Source organism: Rhipicephalus microplus, chromosome 7 (genome assembly GCF_043290135.1).
Source record: "Rhipicephalus microplus isolate Deutch F79 chromosome 7, USDA_Rmic, whole genome shotgun sequence".
Lineage (NCBI taxonomy): Eukaryota > Metazoa > Arthropoda > Arachnida > Ixodida > Ixodidae > Rhipicephalus > Rhipicephalus microplus.
Window position 1 is genome coordinate 54399011 of NC_134706.1, and position 27085 is coordinate 54426095.

At 47.0% G+C, this 27085-nt stretch overlaps 1 protein-coding gene across 1 annotated transcript; it reads right to left on the bottom strand.

Annotated features, from left to right (window-relative positions):
• Positions 1-1455: 1455 nt before the first annotated feature.
• On the bottom strand, positions 1456-27044 carry LOC142767770 (uncharacterized). The gene is made up of 6 exons (XM_075870005.1): positions 26846-27044; positions 24516-24678; positions 18128-18237; positions 17077-17230; positions 6622-6658; positions 1456-1463 (listed from the first exon to the last, which is right to left on the bottom strand). The coding sequence occupies exons 1-6, from the start codon at positions 26854-26856 to the stop codon at positions 1456-1458; spliced, it is 483 nt and encodes a 160-aa protein (XP_075726120.1). The 5' UTR covers positions 26857-27044.
• Between the last annotated feature and the right edge of the window lie 41 nt (positions 27045-27085).

A 27085-nucleotide genomic window follows, 5' to 3' on the forward strand; every position in this document is an offset into this window, starting at 1 on the left:
CACACGCATACTTTGTCTATGGTCTTTCACAACATTCCAACTACGCCAGCAGCAATAGGTATACAGCGCAGTGTAGGAAACGGAAACATACAAACAGACACGACAGCTATGACGCGTGTCTCTTTCAAGTGATCTAAGAATATACGGACATACTTTGCCTATGATCTTTCCATCACATTCTCCCCAAGGTCTGCAGCATTTAGTATACAACGCATGTATGGGTACGCAGTGTAGGATAAGGAAACAAACAAGGCAGCTATGACACGTGTCCCCGACCTGTGACTTAGGCATTTACGCGCATACTTTGCCTATATTCTTTTCTCAACACACTCTGTACGTCAGCAGCATTATGCAGAAAGCGCAGGTATAGGTACACTCAAACAGACACGGATTCTGCCATCACGTAATCTATGAAAAATAATTATATACATGTCGGTTTCCGTAGTAGGAAAGTAGAATATGTAATGCTGACTCATAAAAGGTTTTCCAAGAAAGAATTTATAACACATAGACCTAATTCACTCATGTGTAAACTGTGCAAGATTACTGAGCACAAAGCGTAGGAGGCTACAATGAGGCATTACACTACGAAATGAACATGTTTTTCCGAACTTGCTTTGATATACCACGAAACCTCTTGAGCTGTACAACAAACTGCAGCTGATTTACGTAGGCAAGCAGACAGCATCTTTTTGAACTCCAGCAGAGGCTGTTACACTGCTTTGCAGCCTCTGGTGTTGGAAAAGTTACGAATATGAATTGTACAATGAGGAAATCTCAACTGGATCGGGAATTGCTAGTCACAAGGCGGCCAATGCGTGGCGGTCAAGGATATTAAGTGGGAGTTTCTCGATACCATGTTAGACGTCTCACGGAGGTCTCGGTTTGATCCTCTGCTATTTATAATGCATACTGAAATTAGCTTTGCATAAACCTCGAGTTTACGGCCCTGTGCTGATGATTGCGTTATATGCAGAAAAAATCTGGATGAACTTGATGTTCTTGAACAACAGGAGTGGCTGGTCAAAGTGGAACACTCGGCTCCCATACCTACTACACGCTTTTGCAACCACCGATGCACGTAGCAATGACCCGCCACACCGGCAGCGCCTTGTGTCGAGGATACAAGAGCTTCACTTGCAGACCAGGTTAACCTCGTTAACGCGTCCAACATTGACCGTGCGATATTATTGCAAATACTTTGACATCACTTGTCACGCCATAGCAACGACAACGCCATCTTCAGTTCCCTCAGAATCACAGAAAAAGTTTTACAATGACGAGTCAAACTACAAGGTGTGCCGATCGCCGCTTACCTTTCGAACGAGGCTTTCAGCGTTATCGAAAGCGTAATATTTATTCTTGATGCCATTGTATATTCGTGCACCTTCAAAATCGGCCAGCGTTTCGAAAGGGTAAGGAGCACCTCGCTGTATTGAAGAATTGTCGATGCCATCACAACCCTGTAAAGAAATGGAAGAATTCCATTTATTGTGAATGGATACTAATTGCTTTCAAAGGCCAAAAGAGTATACGAAAGAAGTCACCTTTCCGGACAAATAACACATCGTCATTGTGTCACTAGAGGTGTAAAATAGCATGGGTTCTATGAACTTCCTGAATGAAAATGTATTATCTCCGTTTCGTTACTATTAAATTATGCGCAGACTGTCTGTAGAGCCGTAGGGGTGCGCAGGACTCTCCATTGGAATGGGTCATTAATACAGTGTTACTGCAGTGCCGAACCCTTTAGTCTAATTGTCCGAGTTGAAAAAAAAAATGCCCCGTCATGAATACATTTATGAAAATAAAACAAGGACGTGCTTCACTCATGGCCAGCTTTTCGGCCTCTGCTGAAATTTTGGTCTCGTTCTTTTTTTTTCGTCGCTTTAGTGCGGAAAGCATGTTAAAACTCAGATTGAACCATGGCCCTCCTCAATTTCCTTGTGCGCTCACGAGAAAAGAAACAGTAAATGTATAGACACGTGCTCTTGCCCGCACTGAACGCTTCATAAAGCTGTGAGAAAACATTGTCGACTACTTCCCCGAAGGAAACCCTAATGGAATGCACAGCAGCAGTGGTGCGCACGGCGTTGACCTGGTTGAAACGGGAGGCGATGCGGCTGCTGGAAGAACGATTTGAAGCGAAACTCGGTGTAGCGTTTACTCGAGTAAACGTCCGTTTAAAACGCAAGGACACGGCAGGCGGGTTGGGTTTGGTCAAGTAGTTGTAGTAGTAAACAACTTTATTATGGTTTGGTCAACGCCTCCTAGAACACTACGCCTGGAACGTCGCTCTCTTTTCCATTAAGAGCCTCCTGCCGGCACGCAATCTCGGAGCCCGTGCCTCCTGCCTTGTGTTGCGACCGGCCGCCGCATGAGATCGCTCGCCTCCGTACCGCTCTGTCACGTGGCATAACCGTACCGGTTTGTTACGTGACATCCGGCTGTTCGGAGGCAACGATGAGAGTACTGCTGCGTTCGCAGAGGGCGGCCGTCGGAGACGCTCGTCTTCGTACCGAAGGAGGAGGGTAAATTCAAAGGGTAGAGCAGCCGTTCGTGGCCCACGTTCCAGGCATATTTTTCAAGTGTGAATACACTTTATAAGTGACCCCAAACCATCCACCGCCGTCGGCGGCGTCCACAGTCTTCTCTCTAACTTTAAAAGAAAGAGGACTTGGCGGGCCGTAGCGCGACGCTCTACCGAATAAGCCACGGACGCGACGCTGATATCGGTGTCAGTAACGCGCCTTATACCCCCTTCGCTCGCTCCTCCGCTCTCCTCGCTCGCTGCAGCTGCGTGCGCACCCTCTCTCGCGCGCGCCCGCCTTCTCTCTCAGTCTCCCGTCGAGAGCGGGTCGTGCGATGGATGTCCCGGAGGCAACGCTACCATCAACAACGAATGCAGTACAACCGAATGCCAGCACTGCACCCGTCGTTGGAGGTGACGGTACCGCGGTGGTTTCGCCGACGTTGGAAGACAAGGCGGCGCTGCGAAGGGCTCGTGAGACCGAACGTAAGCGGGCGAAGCGTGCAGCGGATGCCGAACTGCGTGCTCGCGAGGCCGAGTGCAAGCGGGCGAAGCGTGCAGCGGATGCCGAACTGCGCGCTCGTGAGGCCGAGGACAAGCGGGCGAAGCGTGCAGAGGATGCCGAACTTCGCGCTCGCGAGGCCGAGGACAAGCGCGCGAAGCGTTCAGCGGATGGTGAACTGCGCGCTCGTGAGGCCGAGATCAGGCGTCAGCATCGAGCCGCGAACACGGCCCAAGAAGCGGAACGACAAAGCAAGCGTCAGGCGGAGAAGGGCGATGAAGGCCGGTGTCAAGACGCCGCTCGCAATCGTCAACGGCGAGTGGACGTTCCCGAAGCCGTTCCAGCCAGTGAACGTGCCGCGCGGGAGAGGGTGCGAGCCCTGGACTTTGCTCGTCCGGACGCATCGTGAAGTGTAAATAAATAATACTTCGTATATAATGTATCTGTGCACAAATGCTTCATGACAAACAACACTTAAATTCATTAATTACACTTTAATCATCATCATCAGAAATAAAACTCCCAAGCATTTTCCCGAGGGTGAACCTGGTTAAGTGCGAATGCACGTGGTGATGCTCTGAGGGGGAGTAAAGTTAAAATCCGTTGGCATTCGCCAGTGAGTTAACGTAAACTCCCCCGTGTGATCAAATTGCGATTCCAGGAACCATTACACCATAAAGGCACCATAGTGTGATTAATAAATATAATAGTGCGAATTGATAAATACCCCTCATACCATCACCCGGTGCATTCGCACTTAACCATGTTCACCCTCGGGGAAATGCTTGGGAATTTTTTAGGAGTCGTTGGTTTGGTGTTATTTCTATCGCAGATAAAAAAGCCGAAACAGTGTTTCCACTCGACGCGCGCTTGAGCGTGGCGGGCGCTGGAGGGGGTGAGGCGAGAGAGGTGGGTGTCGAGCGGGTGGAGGAGCCGGCAGCGGCGGGTGTTGCAGCAAGCATGCTGCGGGTGAGGGAGAGAGTGACGTCATCATGGAGCTACGGTGTGACCTACTTTGCAGCGCTCCAACACCTACGGCGAGGAGAATGTGATGCAGTACGTCAGTTCGGACTCATGTATGGACGGGGCGACACACGTGAGTCAAAGAGCTGCTTCACATCTGAAGAAATGGCTGCACATCTAAGCGTTTTAATGCAAACGTCTTTGAAACACGATAGCCTTCTGCCGGCCTTCTTTTGTGCATAACTTCACTTCTATCGCAGCCAAAGAAACACAAGGGTCTTTAGCCATACGTATCAATGTATTTCCTAGTAAACGAATACACCACCTCATACCCACGTATCGATGTTGTGTCTCAGATATGCGTAGTATTTGCTTTTTCATCGATTATGTTTACAGGTGTGAACGCAGCCACCAGTTCAAGATGGGTGGGCGTTCAGGAAGTGCGTAAAAATTTGGCTGATAGATTTACGAATTTAGTGGCACAGACAGACAGAGACCGAAATCACATATGCATATTACGTTGATGATAACGGACAGAAAATGATGCTAATTGTAAAGGCTGCTTCGCATGCCGTGATTGCAGCGAAAAAAAGTCGTTCCGTTCGCTCCATTCGCTCTGTTCGCAGCCATCGCTAATGGCGGTTTTGTTTCAGGTGTACTGCAAAATGCTCCGCGATTTTTGCTCTGCGACTGGAGCGGTGAGTTCTTGCCACCGTTTTTTGTGACAGACACTGCCGCACGTTCAGGGGCGAAGCTATTTAAGGCGTGGGTCTGTCTATTCTCCATCGTTGTCGTACGTTGCCACAGGGATGCGAGATGGCAGATGGCGTAACTTGGAGTGTTCACTAGATAAATGCATGGACAGACTTATGGATGGATGGATGGACAGACAAACTAGCAGACGGATGGACGAATGGTTGGACGCGCGGAGTAGGTATATGCCACAGGGAATGCGAGATGGCAGTACTTGGAGTGTTCACTAGATGGACGCACAGACGGATGGACAGACAGACTAGAAAACGGGTGAACAGATGGACGGACGCTTTGATGAACGCATGGATGATCGCGCAGAAAGAAGGAAGCAAGAATTAACGGATGAACGGAAGCACAGACGGGCTGACGGACGCTGTGCCCCACTCATCATCATTTACTCCATGGATATGATGGGATTTTTAATGTAATGTAATGATCTGTGCATGATGACATCATAAAGTTTCCATGAACGGTAATGAAGGGCCTGCGAATTTCAATATTTAGGAATACTTTTGAATCTACATTAATTTTAAAATGCACAGCATTGGTCGTAACTAAAACAAACACGTCGACGCAATTACTACGGCTCGGCCGGCCCGGCCCTATTTCGACCGGTTTCGACCAAAAATTTCTGCCGCCGCTGTGATCAGAGCAAATATTTTCAACGTGTTGGTAGCTCGCCGCATACCACTGCGGTGGGAGCGAACTGGCCGTTTTTTCGCTGTGAGCGAATTCGCTGACTGAACATCGTTGCTTTTTGTGATATGTGAAACTGTATTAATGAAAGCTATTCGTAGTAAATTTATTAACTGTGAAGATACAAAAGTTGATGAAAAGATATCTTGCCGCGGGCAGCACACAAAACCTGCGAGCCACGCGTCCGATGCTCTATCAACTGAGCTACAGCATTCGCTATGCTTCGTCCACTTTATGGCTTATACATGTGCATAGCGTGGGATCGTCAGTCAGCACCGCGAGTAGCCATGACGGCGAGTGTGGAATAATTCATCACCACCATTAACCATGATGGCGAGTGCGGAATAATTTTTCAGCCCCTCCGCGGTGGTCCAGTGGATAAGGTACTCGCCTGCTGACCTGCCTACAGCGGCTGCATTTTCAATAGAGGCAAGAACGCTGGATACGCGTTTGCTCAGTCCCTCATAATCACGTGGTGGGTTTGGGACGCTGAACCCCACATATCAATCAAATCAATGGAATCATTTTCATGGCTGTCGGCTTCACGTAGCAGGTGATCCCATTACGAGCTGTCAGCTCACTGGCAAGTTATCTTCTCGGCTTCTTCACATATACATTACGTTACCAGAAAGCATTGAAGATCAAAGGTTAACAGACAACTGAGTTTGTTTATAATCAGTAAATAAAAGAAGCGCACAGGACGCAGGGTGCTCACTACGCCGAATCTTATGTTGAAGTATGATTGGATCCAACGAAAGGCAATGGTGAAATCAATTTACCCTTTTACAAATGTGTTGCAGGGCCTTTGAAGTTCGCAGCCTGAACAGCGCGTGTTTGTGTCTGCCTTGAATGAGTTGGGTCTCCCAGCCAAAGTTCAGAATTCAATATTTTAATGTGGGCCAAAAACAAGGTAGTTCTGCTTTCCACGTCATTCGGTGGCTCACGCAATGGACTACCTTTTATAGGACGCATTTACACTTGTAGGGCTATGTTTTGGTCTGCGTGACCCGACTTTCCAATACACTAAGACAAAGAAATCTTTTCGCAGTCACTGTGATAGGGGTGTTGTATTGTTCATCGTTGCGCTTGCAGCTCGCGTACAGTGTATAGTTCGAAGAGGGTTCGTACACTCTCGCTGATAGGGTAGAAGCGACTGCCCAAACCGGCCCATGTATACCTTGCATCACGTTTGCCATATCAGCTACCTTCACAGGCTATTATACAGAGGGAAAAAATAATACAAAACAAGTTTCAAGATTTCACAAATTTTACTTTGCTCAAAAGCAATTTTCGAACGTCGTTCTTATTGTTACAACCTTTGACAAAACCAACCGATAATGATGTCACGAATAATATAGGGGACAATAATTGTTTTGAATTGAGTGTACTGCAGTAAAAAAAAAGAGCCTGTTCTAAATTTGTTGGATGGGTACGAAAAGCGCTGACTTAGGTTTGCGTATTCGCGCGGTATAAAAGGCCCACCACTGTGGCCCAATTAGTACAGCATCAGGCTCGCTATGCGAAGGTAAACGGTTTGATCACTAAACGTGACAAGTTTTCTTTTCGTATACACTTTGCTTCCTTCGCATCTATATGAAATCTAACAGCGCAATGACACCCTAGTCCGGAGGTCTCAAAATCATCTATAGCGAGCCGCTGTCACGAAATGCAGTACCGCAAAGATCCGGTCGGTGAATCAGGTTGACGCCGGGGGGGGGGGGGGGGGGAGGGGTTGTTAAAATATTACTACTGTCACTTGAAGTAACAAATTGTCTATAGCTCATATATAGATCATCTCTGAAAGGCATGCGTGTCAAGACTTGAGAAGCATATATGTCCTGTACTCGAGAGTGACTGAAACCTGTATGACAATTGCGAAAGTTTGTTATTCGACTATGTATGAGCACGCAGTGACCCACTGTGTTGCTTCTCAAGTCATGACAGGTAGATTGCCACTACCCCTCAAGAAGAAGGTATGTAACAGCTGCATCTTGCCGGTACTTAGCTACGGAGCAGACACCTGGAGAGTTACAAAGAGGAATTAGCTTAAATTGAGGGCGACGCAGCGAGCAATGGAAAGAAAAATGGTAGGTGTACCCTTAAGAGACAAGAAGAGAGCAGAGTGGTTTGGGAAACAAACCAGGGTCAAGGATATCATAGTTGAAATCAAGAAGAGGAAATGGACATGGGCTGGGCATGTAGCACGTAGACAGGATAACCACTGGTCATTAGGATAACTAGCTGGATTCCTAGAGAAGGTACGCAAGTTAGAGGGAGACAGAAGGTTAGGTGAGCAGATGAGATCAAGAAGTTTGCGGGTATAAAGTGGCAGCAGCAAGCACAGAACCGAGTTGACTGGTGGAAAATGGGAGAGGCGTTTGTCCTGCAGTGGACGTAGTCAGGCTGATGGCGATGAGGATGACGACGAAACAAAATATGCTTGATACATGTTCAGTATCCATAGCTTACTCGAAGAAAGCGCAAATATTCGTATAGGCGACAGAATGAAGTGAACACCATGCATTTAAAAAAAAGGCACAGGCATTTCTTCCTTGTGAAGAGGCGCGCCGCCTACTGTGTCTGTGAGACCTTCTGTCCTATATTTGCAGTGGATTCTTTGTCGTTAGGTGTTTATTCAGGTTGTATCAAACAAAAAAAAACATATCGTCAAAGTTTCTATCGCCAATTTTTAGGTGTTTATTCAGGTTGTTTCAAAAAAAAAAACATATCGCCAAAGTTTCTATCGCCAATTCGCACTTCCTTCTTTGAGCTGCCTTAATAAGCAAAACGAATGATTATTTACGCGCAGATAATTTCTTGACATTAGCTATTTGCCCTATGCGCAAAGCTGTAAGGTAAAAAAAAAAAGAAAACGCCAGGCCTGCGCGGAACGCCCAGCACAGTCAAAGTGACAGCTGGAAAAAACTCATTTTTAAGCACTCTTTGGGTAACTGCTACAAAGACACTTGCAGAACACTCACTACGCCATTATTCATCATAACTTATGTTTAGTAAGAACAGATTTCGCATGCTATACTTCGTCATTTTTCGGAGAGGCTAGGTATCCTCTACACACTTTCAAGAAATTTCGCGAAGTTTTTTTTTAAATCTGTGGCTGACGATAATCAAGAATTACGCGTGATCAAATTGTAATGCGTTGGTGCATAATACGACTCACTAGCTACGGCATTCACATTTTGTGATGCCTGGTTGTTCTTTTGCACTTATAAAACGCTTTATTACTTTTATCAACGTGATTCCTTTTTCGAGATGAAACTGGCTTGTAGGGTCAGCTCGCCACAGAGCTTCAGGCAGAAGAATGTCTGAGTCCAAACAACTAGTTCGCAACAAAGTTTCAAGTGCCAGCGAGGCTCAGTGGTGAAATACTGGACTGGCACAAAGTGGACCCTAGTTCGAGTCCCACTGTTTTCATGGTGTTTCTTCATTACTTTTTTTTCATATTTCCTACGATAGTGGTTACGGATACCAGGGCCTATGGCGTTAACGGACAACTACCGCGCATGTGACCTTTGTGATCTCATAACAAATCTCGATGTAGTATTTGGACAAAAATATGTAGGCACCAAAATACCGAAGTGCCAGCTGCTTTGCTGGTTAGCTGTAGCCTTTAAATAGCTTAATATTGACACGTGTTTATATGAAAAAGAACGATGATAGGAATGTTCCGTAGATTCCAGTTAGTGGGTCAGGTGCTTTTTCGGGACGACAACGAAGCAGGCATCTTGCTGTACAGCTGATCCTGAATACGCTCTTTTAGCTGCCGTAAGCTGCTGTCATCTTTTGTTCGCGTTGCACTGCGACACTGGTGGAGGAGCTGGGCCGTGACGCTGCCCGATGCTTCACAGTCCTAGTGGGAGCCGTTCATCTAGCCCGGACGTGCCTACTGCAACCCCTGTCCATCGATTCAGTCGTCGGCTACGAGGTATTCCTCCAGACTGCAACCCCTCGCAGAAAACCTCTACCAGACATCTAGAAATGGCTAACACCAGCCCCCAGCCTGTACTTCTCGGCACCAGTGCTCCCGCTCCATCCCAGGTAACGTTTTTTCAATCGCTGGAGCCTAAACGCTTTGGTGGTGGCGCACACGAAGATGTAGAAGATTGGTTAGACCACTATGACCGTGTTGCAAAGATCAACCACTGGTCTGCACAGGAAAAGCTCGGCCGGGCCTACTTCTATCTCGATGACAGCGCTCGTACTTGGTACGAGAACAGAGAAGGCAACCTGTCCACATGGACCGACTTTCACCACAAGATGGTTGAAACTTTTGCCAATGTCGACAGACGTGACCGCGCCCACCAACTACTAGAGCTAAGGGTCCAAAAACCCAATGAAACGGTTGCCATGTTCGCCGAAGACATGACACGTTTATTTCGGAGGGCTGACCCGCAGATGACTGAAGATAGGAAGTTGCGCTACCTCATGCGTGGCGTGAAAGAGCAGCTGTTCGCCGGACTTCTGCGCAACCCGCCAAGCACTGTAGAGAACTTCATTAAAGAAGCGTCGGCTATCGAGCGGGCCCTTCACCAACGCTGCCGACAATATGACCGCTTGTGCAGCAGCCCCCAAACTGAGGCCGCCGCTGTGACGTTTGACAGTCATAGCTCCTTACGTGACATGATTAGAGACATTGTTCGTGAAGAATTGCAAAGGCTGCGGACTCCGGTAGTGGATACACCCATGGTATCCGTCGCTCAAGTCGTCCGTGACGAAATCCGCCAAGCATTCTCGACAGCTGATCCTGCCCCCGAACAACGTCCCATGACGTACGCCGCCGCCCTTCGAAGCTCCCCACCCGCTCCGCCTTCATACTACCCGCCACCTGCAACTGTTCCTTGGTCACCACCACAAGGGGAGACATCGTGGTGCCCATCCATCCAGCCCCCATACGAACAGTCGTCTTCTGGCTTGCCATGGCCTTCGTCGCGTGAGGAGTCATCACGGCAACCACAGCTTCGCCGAACAGACACCTGGCGCACTGCCGACAGGCGTCCACTCTGTTTCAACTGCGGAGGTGTAGGCCACATAGCCCGCTATTGCTGGCACCGCGCCGATCCGTCTCGCCCTCTCAGGCCACGGTTTGACATTCGACATGCCAACGAGTACGTATCCCGCCGTGGAGATGTCGGTTCTCAAGGACCTCCGGTGCCTCGACACCCATTCGACCGCCGCCGTAACAATGATAACGAGGCTACAACTGATTACGAGCCGGTCTTCCGCCATCGACCACGCTCTCCTTCTCCTGCCCAGTCACCTTCGTTGCAGCGCCGCACTTTTGTCGACACCAGAGCAGCGAGGTCACCCAGCCCACACCGGGGAAACTGAAGGTGGTGACCTCAGGGGGTAAGGTTGCAGGCTGTCAAGACGAAGAAAAAAAGCCCCCACTACTCCCACCTCAGGATGCTGTAAAGCCGACAAGACGTAATACCGACGAAACCGTGACCCCAGGCCTTACCGTTCTTGTGGATGGACAGCAAGTCAAAGCTTTAGTCGACACCGGGGCTGACTTCTCTATTATCAGTGATGACCTTGCCGTACGCCTCAAGAAAGTAAAGACAGCGTGGACGGGACCTCACTTAAGGACGGCAGGCGGCCAATTACTGATGCCTGTCGGAATGTGCACAGCAAGGCTCGACATCGGTGGCTCTACTTTCGTGGCGACGTTCGTCGTTCTCGCTTCATGCTGTAAAGACCTGATTATCGGAATGGATTTCTTGAGAGAACATGGCGCTGTGATCAACATCCCTGAGAGTGTCATTACATTTCGCAACAACAGCCCTACTTTAGTCGATTGTTCAGAGCCGAGACATACGTCTTTTTCAGGGCCTTTGCGTCTGACGGATGACAATGTGGTCGTCCCGCCACGATCGTGTACGCTTGTTTCGGTGGCAGGGGATGAGCCGTTTGACGGCGACGGCATTGCTGACCAAATAAGCTCACTGATATTTAGCCACGGTATTTCAGTTGCTCGAGGTCTTGTCACTGTCACTGCTGGACGCACAAACTTGCTGCTTACTAACTTCAGCACTGAGCGCCGACATCTCCCGAAGGGTACAGCCGTCGCTTACTTTGACACTACTGCAGAAATCCAAGGCAGTTTATCGGCCCTAGACGAAGCACCTCAAGAAGATTCACTACCTAATCTTGACGTTGGTACTACGTTGTCAAGGGACGAACGAACTAGACTTCTTGAGCTGCTAGCTGAATTCCAGGACTGCTTTTCATCGACATCACGGGTCGGTCGAACGCCGCTAACAAAGCATCGAATAATTACCCACGACGCAGCAAGGCCTATACACCAGAATCCTTATCGTGTGGCTCCAAAGGAACGGGAAGTGATACAGCAACAAGTCGCTAAAATGCTTGAAGATGATGTGATTCAGCCATCACAGAGCCCGTGGGCATCGCCTGTAGTATTAGTTAAGAAAAAGGACGGTACCCTGCGTTTTTGCGTGGATTACAGGAAGCTGAATCAAGTGACTAAGAAAGATGTGTATCCGCTTCCACGTATTGATGACTCCCTCGATAGGCTTCGAAACGCTCGCTACTTTTCTTCAATGGACCTCAGAAGTGGATATTGGCAGATTGAGGTAGACCCAAGAGATCGGGAAAAAACCGCTTTTGTGACGCCGGATGGTTTATATGAATTTAAAGTTCTACCCTTCGCTCTGTGCTCAGCGCCCGCTACTTTTCAAAGGCTCATGGGCACTGTACTTTCAGGGTTAAAATGGAAGACCTGTTTAGTTTATCTAGACGACGTCATAGTGTTTTCCCCAACTTTTGAAGAGCATCTCAAGAGGCTAGAAGTTGTTTTACGAGCCATACGCTCCGCAGGCCTCACATTGAAACCAGAGAAATGCCACTTTTGTTTTGAAGAACTGCTGTTTCTTGGTCATGTCGTCAGCTGTACCGGCGTTCGGCCTGATCCCGAAAAACTTGCGGCTGTGGCACAATTCCCAGTACCGTCTGATAAGAAAGCTGTCAGGCGCTTTTTGGGCCTATGCGCCTACTATCGCCGGTTCATCGCCGACTTTGCACGGTTTGCGTCGCCGTTAACTCGCCTCACTAGAGACGACGCCACCTTTGAGTGGAATCACGAACAGCAAGCAGCGTTTAATGACCTCCGCCAACGTCTTCAAACACCCCCAGTGCTTGCTCACTTCGACGAACAAGCGCCAACAATGCTTCACACTGACGCAAGCAATGTAGTCCTCGGAGCTGTGCTTGTGCAGTGGCAAGAAGACACGGAACGAGTGATCGCCTACGCAAGCAGGACGCTAACACGCGCTGAGGCCAATTATTCAACAACTGAGAAAGAATGCCTCGCCGTGGTCTGGGCAGTTATGAAATTTCGCCCGTACTTGTATGGCCGCCCTTTCAAAGTTATAAGTGACCATCATTCCCTCTGTTGGTTGACTAATTTAAGAGATCCAACCGGCCGATTAGCACGGTGGAGTCTGAAGTTACAAGAGTTTGATATGACGGTCATACACAAGTCTGGGAAGCGCCATACGGACGCCGACTGCCTGTCTCGATCACCAGTACAGTCAGCTTCTCTTTCTGACGACAATGATATGGCCTTCCTTGGGGTTCTCGACGCGTCCACGATTGCCCAACAACAACGAAGTGACCCTGAATTGCTTGATTTGATTAATTACGTGGACGGACGTTGTTCGAGGGCACCTAGAGTCTTTGCAAGGACATTATCGTCGTTTTGCTTACGCAATGGCGTCCTCTACAAGAGAAACTTTTCGTCCATCGGAGCTCCCTATTTGCTCGTTATTCCTGCACCTCTTCGAACTGAAGTGCTCCAAGCATGTCACAATGAGCCGACGTCTGGCCATTTAGGCTACACTCGCACATTGGCAAGAGTACAGCAGGGATACTACTGGCCACGACTCGCAACAGCCGTCAAGCACCACGTTCACACTTGCATCGATTGCCAGCGACGCAAGTCGCCTCCAAAGAGACCCGCCGGTCAGCTGCAACCAGTCCAGGTTCCACGTTGTTGTGCCTCGCCCAAGTTCCACGTGGTCTTCGCGGCCTGCTGGCACCTGGCAGCTGTTGATGAGTCAACCCTGCACCGGGACGGCGACGGACGCGGACAATCTGGAAAAACCACGTCGCCGGCTCCTCTTGACACAAAAGTCGTTGGCCAAGCTTTTGTCAGCCGCCGAGAGCAACACTCCGAAGCAGCGTCGACCCAGCAGCTGTACGGGGTATTCTGCCTTGCTTGAGTCAACCTGGCTGCATCAGGGAGCGACTTTGCGCATGGGATTCCACGTCATCTCACTGTGGTGCCACGCTGGCGCGTGGGGTCTCCCTCACCAAACAGCGAACTGGGCATGTCTTGCCCCTTTCCTAGGTTCAGAGGGAGGCGGTGTTTGGCTTTCCCTCTTCGGGGACGGAGAGGAAGACGACGATCTCATTGGAGTATCCTGCGCATAAATTTTCTTTGCAAGGGATCTTGGGAAGGCGGACGATGTATAAAAACGCTAGCGCAGAGGCGCTCGTGGGTGATTCTCTTTTCATGGTGTACCACGCTACCATGTAAATACTGTATATAAACATTTTTTTCTCCTTCTCCGGCTTCTCTACTCGTCCTCTCCGGGGACTCGGATGGCCCGAGTCCGCACCACGCTACCCAAAGGCGCAACAACGTACACCGTTTCAGCAGATAGGAATGGATATTTTGGGACCCCTTCCTACTTCTACTGCAGGCAATCGCTGGGTTATACTCGCAACAGACTACCTAACCAGGTATGCCGAAACAAAAGCTATTCGAAAGAGCACCGCAGTAGAAGTGGCGAGATTTTTCATAGAAAATATTGTGCTACGCCACGGTGCTCCGACTATCGTGATCACGGACCGCGGAAAAGCATTTACGGCAGCTATTTTAGACCACGTCCTGATGCTTAGTGGAACGACTCACCGTAAGACCACTGCGTACCACCCGCAAACAAATGGACTAACGGAGCGCCTCAACAAGACGATTGAAGACATGCTGTCGATGTACGTGGTGTCCAACATAAGAATTGGGACGAGATTTTACCCTATATCACGTTCGCATACAATACGGCTAAACAAGAGACGACTCGCATGACTCCATTCAGCTTGGTTCACGGACGGGAGGTACGGACTATGCTGGATGCGATGTTGCCACACGAATGGGACGCTACCGACACAGGCGCTGACGTGTTCATTGAACGCGCGGAAGAAGCTAGACAGCTCGCCCGCTTACGGATCCACCAGCGACAAGACTACGATGCAGGCCGCTACAATGCTCGCCATAGAACTGTAACGTACAAAATCGGTGACAGAGTGTGGGTTTGGACACCCGTACGAAAACGTGGACTGTCCGAGAAGCTGCTAAGGCGATATTTCGGGCCATACCGAGTATCGCGCCAGCTAAGTGACGTCACCTACGAGGTTGTCTCCGACAGTCCCCAATGCCCTAGGCGTCGCCAGCACAAGCCTGAACTTGTTCCTGTAGTGCGTATGAAGCCGTACGTGAGTCACTGACTGCACGTTAAAAAAAATACTGTGCGTCTGCATCAGCATCGGGGCGATGCTCTTATAAGGAGGGGCAAGTGACACGTGTTTATATGAAAAAGAACGATGATAGGAATGTTCCGTAGATTCCAGTTTGTGGGTCAGATGCTTTTTCGGGACGACAACGAAGCAGGCATCTTGCTGTACAGCTGATCCTGAATACGCTCTTTTAGCTGCCGTAAGCTGCTGTCATCTTTTGTTCGCGTCGCACTGCGACAATATGTTTTGTAACATTACTGAAACCAATAAAAGCGCCCTAATTGACGAAGTAAAACGATGGTTGTACAACCGAAAGAAGTATGCACTCACGGAGTGGTTCACAGTTTCTCAATTAACACTTCCTGGAGAGTTAAAAGTTGGGTTTTTGAAGTTATTCATGACCCTACAGAATAGGTGGTGTTTGCGCTAAAACGGCAATAATTTAACGGCGCTTTCAGGTTCGCTTGTATATTTTACCTAGCAATCTTGGGAGTAATCAATACAAATTTATCTCAAACTCTCGATGTGTGCCTAAAGCATTACAAGACATTTGTTCCCTTCCAGCGAGAAACAAAGACATTCAAACAGAGCACTATTACCTATTCAAATAAACACACCCATCCGTAACGCATGGGACACAACGTATGTGTCAGAAGCATTATTTGGCGTAATGGGATGAAATATAAAAAAAAATGGAACCACCGGAAGCTTTAACAGGGGCGTGTGAGGATGTGAGAGCAAGTTTCGAGCAGGGACATTGAAAAGTTGTAACATGCATTGCAACGTGAAACTGCAGAAGTAACTATGCTCAAATGTATCGTTAAAGAAAGCACTTAGAACCAACTTTATATGACACGAGTCGCTAAAAGCTCAGTACAGAGGAGAGCTGGAGTGAAAATTTGGTGCCTTTGCGTGAAGTGTAGGAGAGAAAAAAATCGTGATTGGTTGTGCCGCTGAAAGAAGTCAACCAATGGAAGCGCGTGCTCGAGAACACATGACACGGTGAGAGAGGAGGATTTTCAACCCATTGGTTAGCCAAAGCGGAAGAAAGACGCGATGAAAACTGCGCGCGAAGTCTTCACTGCGCAAGTAGATGCGATGCACAGAGAATGCGTGTGTGCATGTTTATGCCTATGTGTATGCCTTTTGGTGATGTTAGGATGCGCCACAAAAAGAAACCACATCCTCCAACCACTGCTTTCAGCGTTTTGTAGCCGGCAGATTTCGACCCATTTTAAGTAAAGAGAAAAAGGAATGGTATTATTGATATTTCGATTTTAGTTTTCTCACATATTCTGCTCTTTGTTATGTCAGTATCCAATTCAGTCTGACTGTACATTGCCGACTCTGGCACATGCATGCCGAAAATGTTGCAGTTATTTCCGGTGTATTTCCTTGTACTACTATGCATGTCCTTCATTTAGGTACTTATACTTGTTATTGAAGGAGGAGAGCAAAATGAGACAAGCGAGACACGGCACCTTAGGGCAGGTGCTAGGTAACTTTCACGAAGTTCTTTTGGCTAAATAATTCATTTTAGGAAACACCTTTCTTTTGTGTAGGATTGAGTTCACTAGGTCAAACGCGGTTTGGTACAAGGCATTCTTATTCCAAAAAAGCAAAAAAAAAAAACGCATGGACAAGTCATTCTGAGGCGTGTGCACTTGACAACGCACAGGTGAAACGACTTTGAGAACGCGCTTGAGAACCTTCATTTGCGTGCGCGCCCTTCGTGCCATCTCGCTACTGATCACAAAATGCGCTGATGCTGCTGAGCTTCTAGTACCGCCAACGGTTTGTGGTGTACATAAGAACTCGCCGTTGACTAACTTGGCAACACACGATCTGTGCCTCAGATGTCAACGCAGCGTCATGGGGAACGAGAGGTCGCTGGTTCGACGCCCCGCAACAGAACTTTTCCTTTTAATTTTTTAACTTTTCAATCTCTCATTATACACTTGTTACAGCGTCATATTCGTTATATAAATAAGTCAGCGGGAGCTTGGTGAACCGCAGCACAAACACTTTAGTGTCATAACATTACATCTTTAACGTTGTGTAGGAGGATTATTGAACTTACCAATTCATAGAGAGTGCCGTACTTCGCTCGCAGCTGCTGTGACTTCTGCGTGTTATTGTACGTGCTATGAGGCAACATTTCGCAGTTTGTCATGTTGCTGGTTACGTAGGCAATGTGTCCCAGCCCGATGATGACGTCAGGCGCTCTGACAGTGCTGAAATAATCACTCAGATATAAATTTCATCAATTATTGCAATCGATCGTTATGATGATCAAGAAGAGAGCGTTACTTCACGACTAAGTCATGACTATGGGGCGACAAACGTAAGCACGTAGTTCATATATATGCATCCTGCCCCTCACGAAGCTTTTCAATTACGTGACATTATTCAAAAGTCAATAGGCTTATCTAAAGCTCAAGCCCCCCGGTTTTCATTTAAAAATAACAAAAAGAAAAAAATAAGACATGACATGCTGATTTTAACGCTGACACGAAGAACAAATGTGAGAGAGGACAAAATGTGTTCGTCTTTTGAAGGTATAGCCCCCATTTTGTGTAACCACCAATTAGCCCAAAAACAAGTTCGTATTAAGAAAAAATATGAGCGGAGTTGCGTAACTAAAAATATCCGCATGAATCAACTTAGATCAGCCATATCCCCGTAAGAGTCACCACAAGTGTCACTGTAAACTGTGACTTTGTGCGCGGTCTCTTCTCACTTTTTCTTTCTCCATTTTTAACACTTCAACCCACTTCTCTGTCTTCCGTAGGGGAGCATAGCAGTCCTCCTAGATTGGTTAACATCTCCGCCTTTCTTTCGTTTCCGTTCCTTTCTACCAACGAACTAGTTACTGCCGGCGGAAGTTGTCTTTTCACCAGCAACAGGAATATGAAAAAAGTTCCAAGTTTCATCAGCGATGCCTCGTCTGTTGTGTCACTAACCTGCAGTGCAGTCTGCCATAACATCGTGCTTTATGTAAGATTGATAATGTGCGGCATAAAAATAGTTTTTATAAGGCTCTCAGAAGAGCACGTCACCCTTCGTTCTTTACGTGACAGGATCCAGCAGTATACGCTTCAGTAGTGTATATCAATATACTCAGTACTTACCTAAAGAACTTTGTCATCATGTCTTTAGTATCCGTGCCACTGATGTAGATTCCGATGAGTGTGAACAGGTCATCGCGGCCTAGCTCCTTAAGGAGGAACGCCTTCAGCTCCTGACAATGAAGTGCAAAAAGTATAACATAATGTGTGAACATATTAGGGAGAGCATTGATATACGTGAGATGCCTGTAAGAGCAATTCTTCAACGTGCGAAAGGCGTCTAGACAGCGGTACACAAGCTTTCAGTAGCTCTTAATATTATTACGTCTTATTTTTATTATGTCTGTTGGATTTGATTATTATTGTGTCAAAACACGGAAAAACGAGCCCTTAGGAAACACTTCTTTCCCTTATTCATTAACAAGGGTCTCGTACTGGCAGACTTGGTGCCTTAGGTTGTATACGAGGGACTATTGGTCAGCTGCGAGCTCTTAATAGGTTCACGTGCTACGTGACGGCACACAGGCTAATAAAAGTGTGTGCCACAGTCACCGCCACGGCTACAGATGGAGCTGACTGACATTCCCTCGTTTAAATTCACACATATACCCAATAAAGTGGCTGGGAGGGTAGCCGCCGTGGTAGCTCAGTGGTAGATCATCGAATGCGTTATTCGAAGGTCGCAGGTTCTGTTCCTGCCCATGGCAAGCTATCTTTTCACCCACTTTTCTTTCTTCACATTTACCTTACAATTCAGTCTAAGAACCTCTCCTAAACTTTCCTTGGCAACATTGTCTGTTAAATATTTTATATATATATATATATATATATATATATATATATATATATATATATATATATAAATATATATATATATATATATATATATATATATATATATATATATATATATATATAGTCCAGTAGATCCTCCGTGAGCGGTCACAACGTGGTTTATTTCGACGTTTTGGCCTAGAGTCCGGCCTTCATCCTGATGAAGGCCAGACTCTAGGCAGAAACGTCGAAATAAATCACGTTGTGACCGCTCACGGAGGATCTACTGGATTGTATGCAACGCTACGGCCACTCAGTCACCATGCCTGCACATATATATATTGTCGCAGTGCAACGCGAACAAAGCACAAGTACGTTTTGAGGCAGCGAAAGCAGCGTGTTCTCAACAGCTGAGCCACAAGATCTTCGTTCTCGCGTCAAGCCAGAGGCCCACTACCTGGTGTCCGCTAAATCCCCCCATCATCGTTTTTGTCCACATGTAGACACGGGTCATTTGCCTCCCTCTCAAAGAGCATCGACCCGATGCTGAGTCAATAATGCAGTTTTTGTTAAAAGATAAGTCTCACGCAATCACTCGCTGACGTAAGGCTTCATGCGCACTACATGAACGAGTTCAGGATGGTGCATGCGACGATTGGTACTACACGAATTGTCGGGAACAACTTCGTAAGTGACGTCACTCAGTTGTCGCAGCACTCGGTATGGCCCAAAGTATCTTGTTAAGAGCTTTTCTGATAGTCCTCGTTTCCGTACGGGTGTCCAAATTCATACTTTGTCGCCAGTTTGATAGGCAACTGCTCTGCGGTGAGCATTGTGGCGGCCTGCATCGTACTCTTGCTGCTGGCGGATCCGTAAACGTGCCAGTTGTCTAGCTTCTTCCGCGCGTTCCGTAAACGTGTTGGCGTCTGGGTCAATGTCGTCCCTTTCGTGCAGCAGCATCGCATCTAACATAGTTCGTACTTCTCGTTCATGAACGAGGCTGAACGGGGTCATGCGGGTCGTTTCTTGCTTGGCCGTGTTGTACGCAAACGTTATGAATGGCAAGATTTCATCCCAATTTTTGTGTTCAATGTCTACGTACATCGAAAGCATGTCTTCAATGGTTTTGTTCAGACGCTCCGTCAGCCCGTTTGTTTGTGGGTGGTAGGCAGTGGTCTTGCGATGCGTTGTTCCACTCAGCATCAGGACGTGATCCAAAAGAGCTGCCGTAAATGTGGTTCCTCTGTCTGTGATCAAGACGGTTGGTGCACCATGCCTCAGTACAATATTTTCGATGAAAAATCTTGCCACCTCCGCTTCTGTACCTCTCTGAATAGCTTTTGTCTCGGCATAACGGGTCAGATGATCCGTCGCGACGATAACCCAGCGGTTTCCTGCAGTGGAAATGGGAAGTGGGCCCGGCATTTCTCGGTGTCCTCGACACGACCGCCATTGCGCAGCAACAACGTGACGACACTGAGTTGCTTGGCTTAATTAACTACTTGGAAGGCAGATCTCAGAAGGCGCCAAGAGTTTTCGCAAGAGTATTGTCATCATTTTGTTTACGGGGCGGAGTACTTTACAAAAGAAACTTTTCGTCGACAGGATCCGCCTATCTGCTCGTCATACCAGCAGCCCTTCGTACCGAAATACTCAAAGCATGCCACAACTAGGTGACCTCTGGCCATTTGGGTTACATGGGAACGTAGGCCAGAGTACAGCAAAGGTATTACTGGCCGAGACTAACCACAGCCGTGAAGCACCACGTTCGTACCTGTCTCGACTGCCAGCGACGCAAGTCACCACCGACTAAACCAGCTGGCCTACTGCAACCCGTGCAGGTCCCAACAGCTCCATTCTACCAGATAGGCATGGACATTTTGGGCCCACTACCTGGTGTCCGCTAAATCCCCCCATCATCGTTTTTGTCCACATGTAGACACGGGTCAATTTATATATATATATATATATATATATATATATATATATATATATATATATATATATATATATATATATATATATATATATATATATAGCTGGGTCACGTCGCCGTCGTGCCCCACTATTTATGTCTGAGCAATACCTCGTAAAACGGCCGCAATTAGTACTTGTTACACCTCTCATCCGACCACGTTAGCCGTATTATTCAGGCCTAGCTCATACTGCCGAAGAAGTACAATTCACTTTGCGCATTTGCGAAAAGACAAGAGAGTGGCTAATCAGCTTCGCCAACAATTACCTTTCTGTGCAGGGCTAGCAGCGTTGTTTTTTTTTTGGAGGGGGGGGGGGGATGGGGTAAGCGGGGTGTTTGATGTGTGCACAACGGCTTATTTTGGCAATTGGTGGTCGCTGTAAATGCGCGTAAGTTTTTAGTATTCCCTTGAAACCAGCGAAAATTTGGGGTGGAGAGGGTTTAGATTCAATCCCTTTCCCCCTTTTAAGGCCTCCTTGCTCGGTGCGCTTTCGACAGAATATATTCTACACGAATGATTCTTGTTGTTAAAATCTCCGAAGCAAACATCTCTGACAATTACCGTGATACCAGCTCTTTCAATCCAAGCGCTTCTGCTGATGATCACGCCAGCAAAGTACTTGAAAACACGCCTACTTTTAGGCAACGTGTCTAACAGTGCCTAGGCTATAACGATTGCGTGTGCCAATCAAGTATTCTTTTCTCATAGGTTTCATACCTACAGTAGCTATATTAACAGTATGAAAGTTTAACCTCAAGCAAATTGCGTCTCTTATAACCATATGGCGATCTTGAGACGTTAAACCCCACATATCAATCAATCGAACCCCACATATCAACCTCAAGTAAATCAGAAAGTATCGATCTCTTGCAAGGGTGGTTACGGAGCGGTACGGCTATGCTCTCCCATAGTACAGTACCTCGTGCTCTAAACCGGTAAAACTTTTCTAAACACACCAACTTCAGTACTTTGGCGTTATGGCAGCATGTGCTAAACATCAATGTTGGGCAGGCACAAAGATACTTTGATCAAAAAAGTGTGCTGGGGGAGCCGAAGCGCATATATAGCAGCTCTTACGAACGGTGCGTGGCGTTTTCAGTGTTATAGTGGACTGCAGCGATGCCACTACAGTAAACGCGGACAGCATCAGGCGGCGAGGCACGTTCACGTGACTGAAACGTTCTATCACTAGCCCATTAAGCGCTTCGGACGATAGAGATCGTCCGACCCAAAGTGTCACCAATCTGCTTTGGATGAGCAGAACTCGTCTTGGGGAAATAGGTACACCCCTATAGTTTTTAAACGGAAAAACGCGCTTATAGTGTTTACTTTGCGTGCCGTCCACGAGATTGTAGCATTGGCTCGAAGATTCACTTTAGTTTGCTCCAGTGCCAGAAGGCCGGTTTTAGTATGTAAAGACGGCGCGCGGGGTTGGTGACTCATGCACAGGTGGCCCGGGTAGTAGAAAAAGAACCAATTCGTTTTCGTTTTCTTCTTCAAGTGAGGATGGTTCTAGTGCAGATATTTATGCTGTGTACGACGATGACGGTAAATTGAGTAGCTCCTCCGGTGACTATGAAGAGAGCTCGGACGCGAACATTGCGAATGACCGCCAGAGAAGCACCTTCGAGTAATTCCTCATTTTGAAATTTTTCACAAAACCCCGAGCCTTCCCGAGTGAATTAGCCCAAGGGTGCTTAGTCCACAGAAGTGAAGAAAGATGTGTGCGTCCGCAGGAGTTTCATTTAAAAGGTTTTCAGTTTTATCACCAGAAGCTAGCTGGCTTCCTTTGTATCGTTAAGAAAAAAAGCTTTATTTAGAAAGAGTACCTTCTTATTTGCCAAAAAAAATCTGTTTTTTCTGCAACTAACGAGCTTTTCTTTCTGAGAACTTTGTACGGATTTTTTTGTGGCTTCGTGATGTAAAAGGTCGTTGTCTTTTTTTGCATTTATTAACTCATCCACCACATTGCGGGTTTCCGCAGAACTCATTTGCAAACTTTATTATGTGTGTTTGATTAAGTATGGGGAGAAATATTTTTTCAACATCTAATAGCTACTTTTAGTGCAATCAGATTAGAAATCAGCAATAAAAAATACGGAATTTTCGACAGGCAATAAAAAAAGTTGAGCTAAAACATTGCCGGGCTACACCCACGGCAAGTAAATGTATCCATTTTCTCAAGGTGTACTAAGGCTGAAGAGATGTAGTCTTTTTATAGTTTCGTTTTTTCCTTTGTGTGATGAATCAAAATATGTTTGCGAGCATTGGCCGTGATCGTGCTTACCAGCTATGCTTGCGTAACTCATCAGCGGTTACTTTACAGAATAATACTTTGTAGTCGAGTGTTCGACGGAAATTGGTTAAGGCAACCACTTGCAAATGGAAAGAAAAGCTACCGAATGAAAAGTCTCCTGAAGTTGTCTACCAGGCCTCTTATTCGAACGGCGAAAAGGTTTACATCGGGAAAACTGGCTACTTCAGACAGCGCGTGCGCCTGCATCGGAACGTTGTCGAAAAGGAGAAAGTGGCCAACAAATAACTGGCCGAGCATGCAGCCATGACTGATCTAGCAATGCGTGGACAAACGTGATTATCATTGAAATAAAAAAGAAAATAGGGATCCCTCAAGCTTCGCCTCCAAGAGTTGAACGAAATCCGGCCCCTAGCACAACCTTCAACCACTAAGTGCATACTTATTTATATGTTTTGTTATACGCACGCACGCACACACACACACACACACACGCACACACACACACACACACACACACACACACACACACACACACACACACACACACACACACAAACAGGCCCGCGCGCGCGCGAATGGTACAGGTTTTCGATCTAAAGCAAGAGTTGCATGGCCTCCAAGATGCACGCCGCGCGCTCGTCATCTCGGATGGCCATAGAGAGTTTCACAATGCCTCACAAATTGCAGCACTTTATCTAGCGTTTGCTGTTTGCTCGATGAATGCCTCTAGAAAGGCACGATAAGTTTTTCCCTAGATGGATATAGTTGCCCATTTTTAGACCTGTTTGAAAGTTCCTGTGTGTTTTTAGCGGCGATGGCTGCACTGTCCCGGCCTTTTTTGACGTAGTCTGCTGGCCTTCTCAGTGTGCCTACGAATCGCAGAATGGGCTCGTTTTCGTAGTGAAACCTTTCGAACAAAATGTGTTCAGGAGAACCTTTTTTCTACATGGCATTTATACAGTGTTTTTTTTTTTTCGCAGCAGCTTCAAGTAACATTAGTGGCTTTGTAGTGAGATACCTGGTTGCCACGCGAACGGCCCGTGTTCGATCCTCAATGGGACAGAAAATTTTATTTTATTAGCTTCTTTCTCATTTTTTTCTCACGGATGATTTTTTGCTCACAGCCAACGGTGCCGGCGCCGACGGCAGAATTTCTGCGACACGAGCGCTTTGACGCTATCGCATTAAAACGAAAAGTCACGCTTGTATCTCGAATCGCTAGAGCTACAGTCTACGAGGCATAGATTGAATCGTAGGGATGGAAACGTTCCATCGCTCAACGTGTAGGGCTTTCCTGACGTGCCGAAACCTATACATATGACATCAGTAGTGTCTGGAAGCCAATACTATAGTTTACTTTTAAGCTTTTATTTTGTTGGATTACCGAGGTTTCTTCGGCAGATTTAGAGTTTACATATCAAAAGAAAGGAATATGTACCCGTACCGAGAGAAGTGAGACGGCTCCCTGGAAGACGGCGTCAGAAAACTGGTTCTTGTTGATGCTTAAGACGCCAAATCCGATAATGTTGCTGTTGATCAGGGCCTGAAGGAAGTTCATGCACTCGGCTGGTTGCGTTCGTAAGTGGCTTCGAGCGTCAGAAGTATATCTAATGGAAGTTGAAATTAGAGAAATACCTTTAGAGATCCCGAACAAACGCATTGTCTATATAAGCATGAGTGACACTTCATTAAAATCATAAGCGATAGCCTAAATGCCAGACAGCTTATACAATTTCTAGGCTTACGGAATAGCAAATTTAGCTCGTTGAACTATCTTCATCATCTACACAACTGTGGCTAAATTTTTTAGAGAAGTCCGCCACATTACGTGCAGAATACTTCTGCTGATTACACGCGGCGTTATGAATTTCAAATGAAGCGTTGAGAAAGTAATGTGCCTAAGGCACATTAGTTTCTGTGAGAACAAAGCTTTTGAGGCCTAGTGGCATTCACGCCTGCACTGGATATGTGTCCATTGCTGTGTTATTCTATTGAGTCTACTGCAAGATCACAGAGAATGTCTTGGCTATTTGCCGAAATTAACTACGAGGCAGAAGTCATGATAACTCACGAATCTTGGAAAAATACGTCACTCAAGTCTTGGCGGACCCCGTCATAAATTTTAAAGCATTTTAACGGGTGCATTTAATCACGTTTCACAGTTCTGATACGTGCAGTATTATTACAGCAGCGGGGTCACTGCAGTTCTCCCGCATGCGCGAGAGAACCCCTAGTGGTTCTTTCTCCCCAACGTCAATCTTTCACTGAAACTTCGTGCCCGCTAAACGTACAGAAGGACTGTCTGGTTACATCGTGTGCTTAATTCTAAACCATTCGGTCATTCGTTAGGGAGTCCTTCACGTGAGCTCTCCTCAAGACGAACTAGCTGACCAACAAGGAGTATTAGGCATGTAGGTAACACCCTCTTACCGTACGTTGATGCCGCACCCATACTCCGTTCTGCGCGTGGTCCTTGCGACCGTGAGGAACGTAAGTAGTTCTCCCTTCGGTGCATCGTCAATAAACTTAAAGTCGTCGTTCGTGTAGAGTGAGTCGAAGAACACGTAGTCACAGATACCGTCAGCTGGCACCGTAATCGGAACGAGTCCGAGAGAGGTGGTGCAGAAAAATGAGTCGCCATCAACCCCCACTGCGCGTAAGGTGGTAAAATATTGTACCGCCAAATTACCACGAAAAGTATTCGCCCTTAGCAATCACTGATATGCTACTTGGTGCTCATCGAACGAAAAAATTGCTGAATTGGCGCACTAGGTCACTGATATTCATACAATGAAACGCTTTTTGTCCAAAACGATCATTAAGAAAGCGATCATTAAGAAAGCGATATCTACGCATAAAATCCCCTGCACTACGCTAGGCGACAACGTTTCTTGACACATAAGGGAAAGCTACGGAGCTAAATCACGTGTATCGTCCCGCCGGTGAAAGTAGTTCCAAAGTAGCGCCCGTATTTTCAACGTGAAATAAAAATGTCCCTCCTTTATTTTCTACGTGGAGCTATTTGAGATAGGACGCAGCCCACACCAGTAAGATATTCGTAATTCTTTTAATTTATCTGTTGTGACTTACATTATGGAACACGTTATAAAGTCCTGCCTTTTTTACGTGCACCTCAAACGCTAAGCGGCGTCTACGTCTACATGAAACGTTGACGGTGCGTCCCCGTCACTTTCCACAGTGTTACAAGACGCGTGCCAAAACGGACTACTTCGCGTAGTGCTACATGTGCAGAAACTCCACCTCCGTAGCTTTACCTTCAGTGCCAATAAAATTTGTCGCCGAGTGCCTATATAAGCCACGGCCGCTGAACGAAAAAAAAGCCGTCTCAAGGTGCTACATCGGCACCTAGTTGAGTGTAAGCTCAGCTAAACCAAAGGCTAAACGCGGCGCCATTGAGCGGCTGAACCTAGCGTCAGATTAAGGATTGGCTCCGGGGCAAAGGAAAGAAAGATGACGTATGTTTCCGCGTCCACACATTCAGAGTGCTCACGGGGGTATACAGCGTAGAATGACAAGCTTTTATTCCACGTGGTATAAAGCTGACGCTGCCATAACCGCAAATAAAAAATAATGACAACGTGGATAACAATGTCGGTCCTTCCTAAACAAGAAGTTTGATTAAAACATAAAAGCTCTTCAGTTTTTTTAGGTTAGATAATTCCAAGCGCTCAGGCGTGAGAGATGATTGTTTTTTTCTATAGGAGAACGATGGTTAAACTTCTGGTTATTAAGACGTTCTACAGTGTTGCTTACGTGGTTTCCATGTCGTAGTAGTAGGTGGTGCTGGGGAAGTACTTGCAATGGTCGTACTTGTAGTTGGTGTACTCGGGCTTGGCGTAGCCTGAGGAGTCGTACTTGTAGTCGGTGGACTCGGACTTGGCTTAGATTTGGGGGTCGTACTTGTCGTAGTTGGTGCACGCGGGCGTAGGGTTGCTTTTGGAGTTGTACTTGGTGTAGCGGTCACACGGGGAGCTGCACACACACATTTGCGAG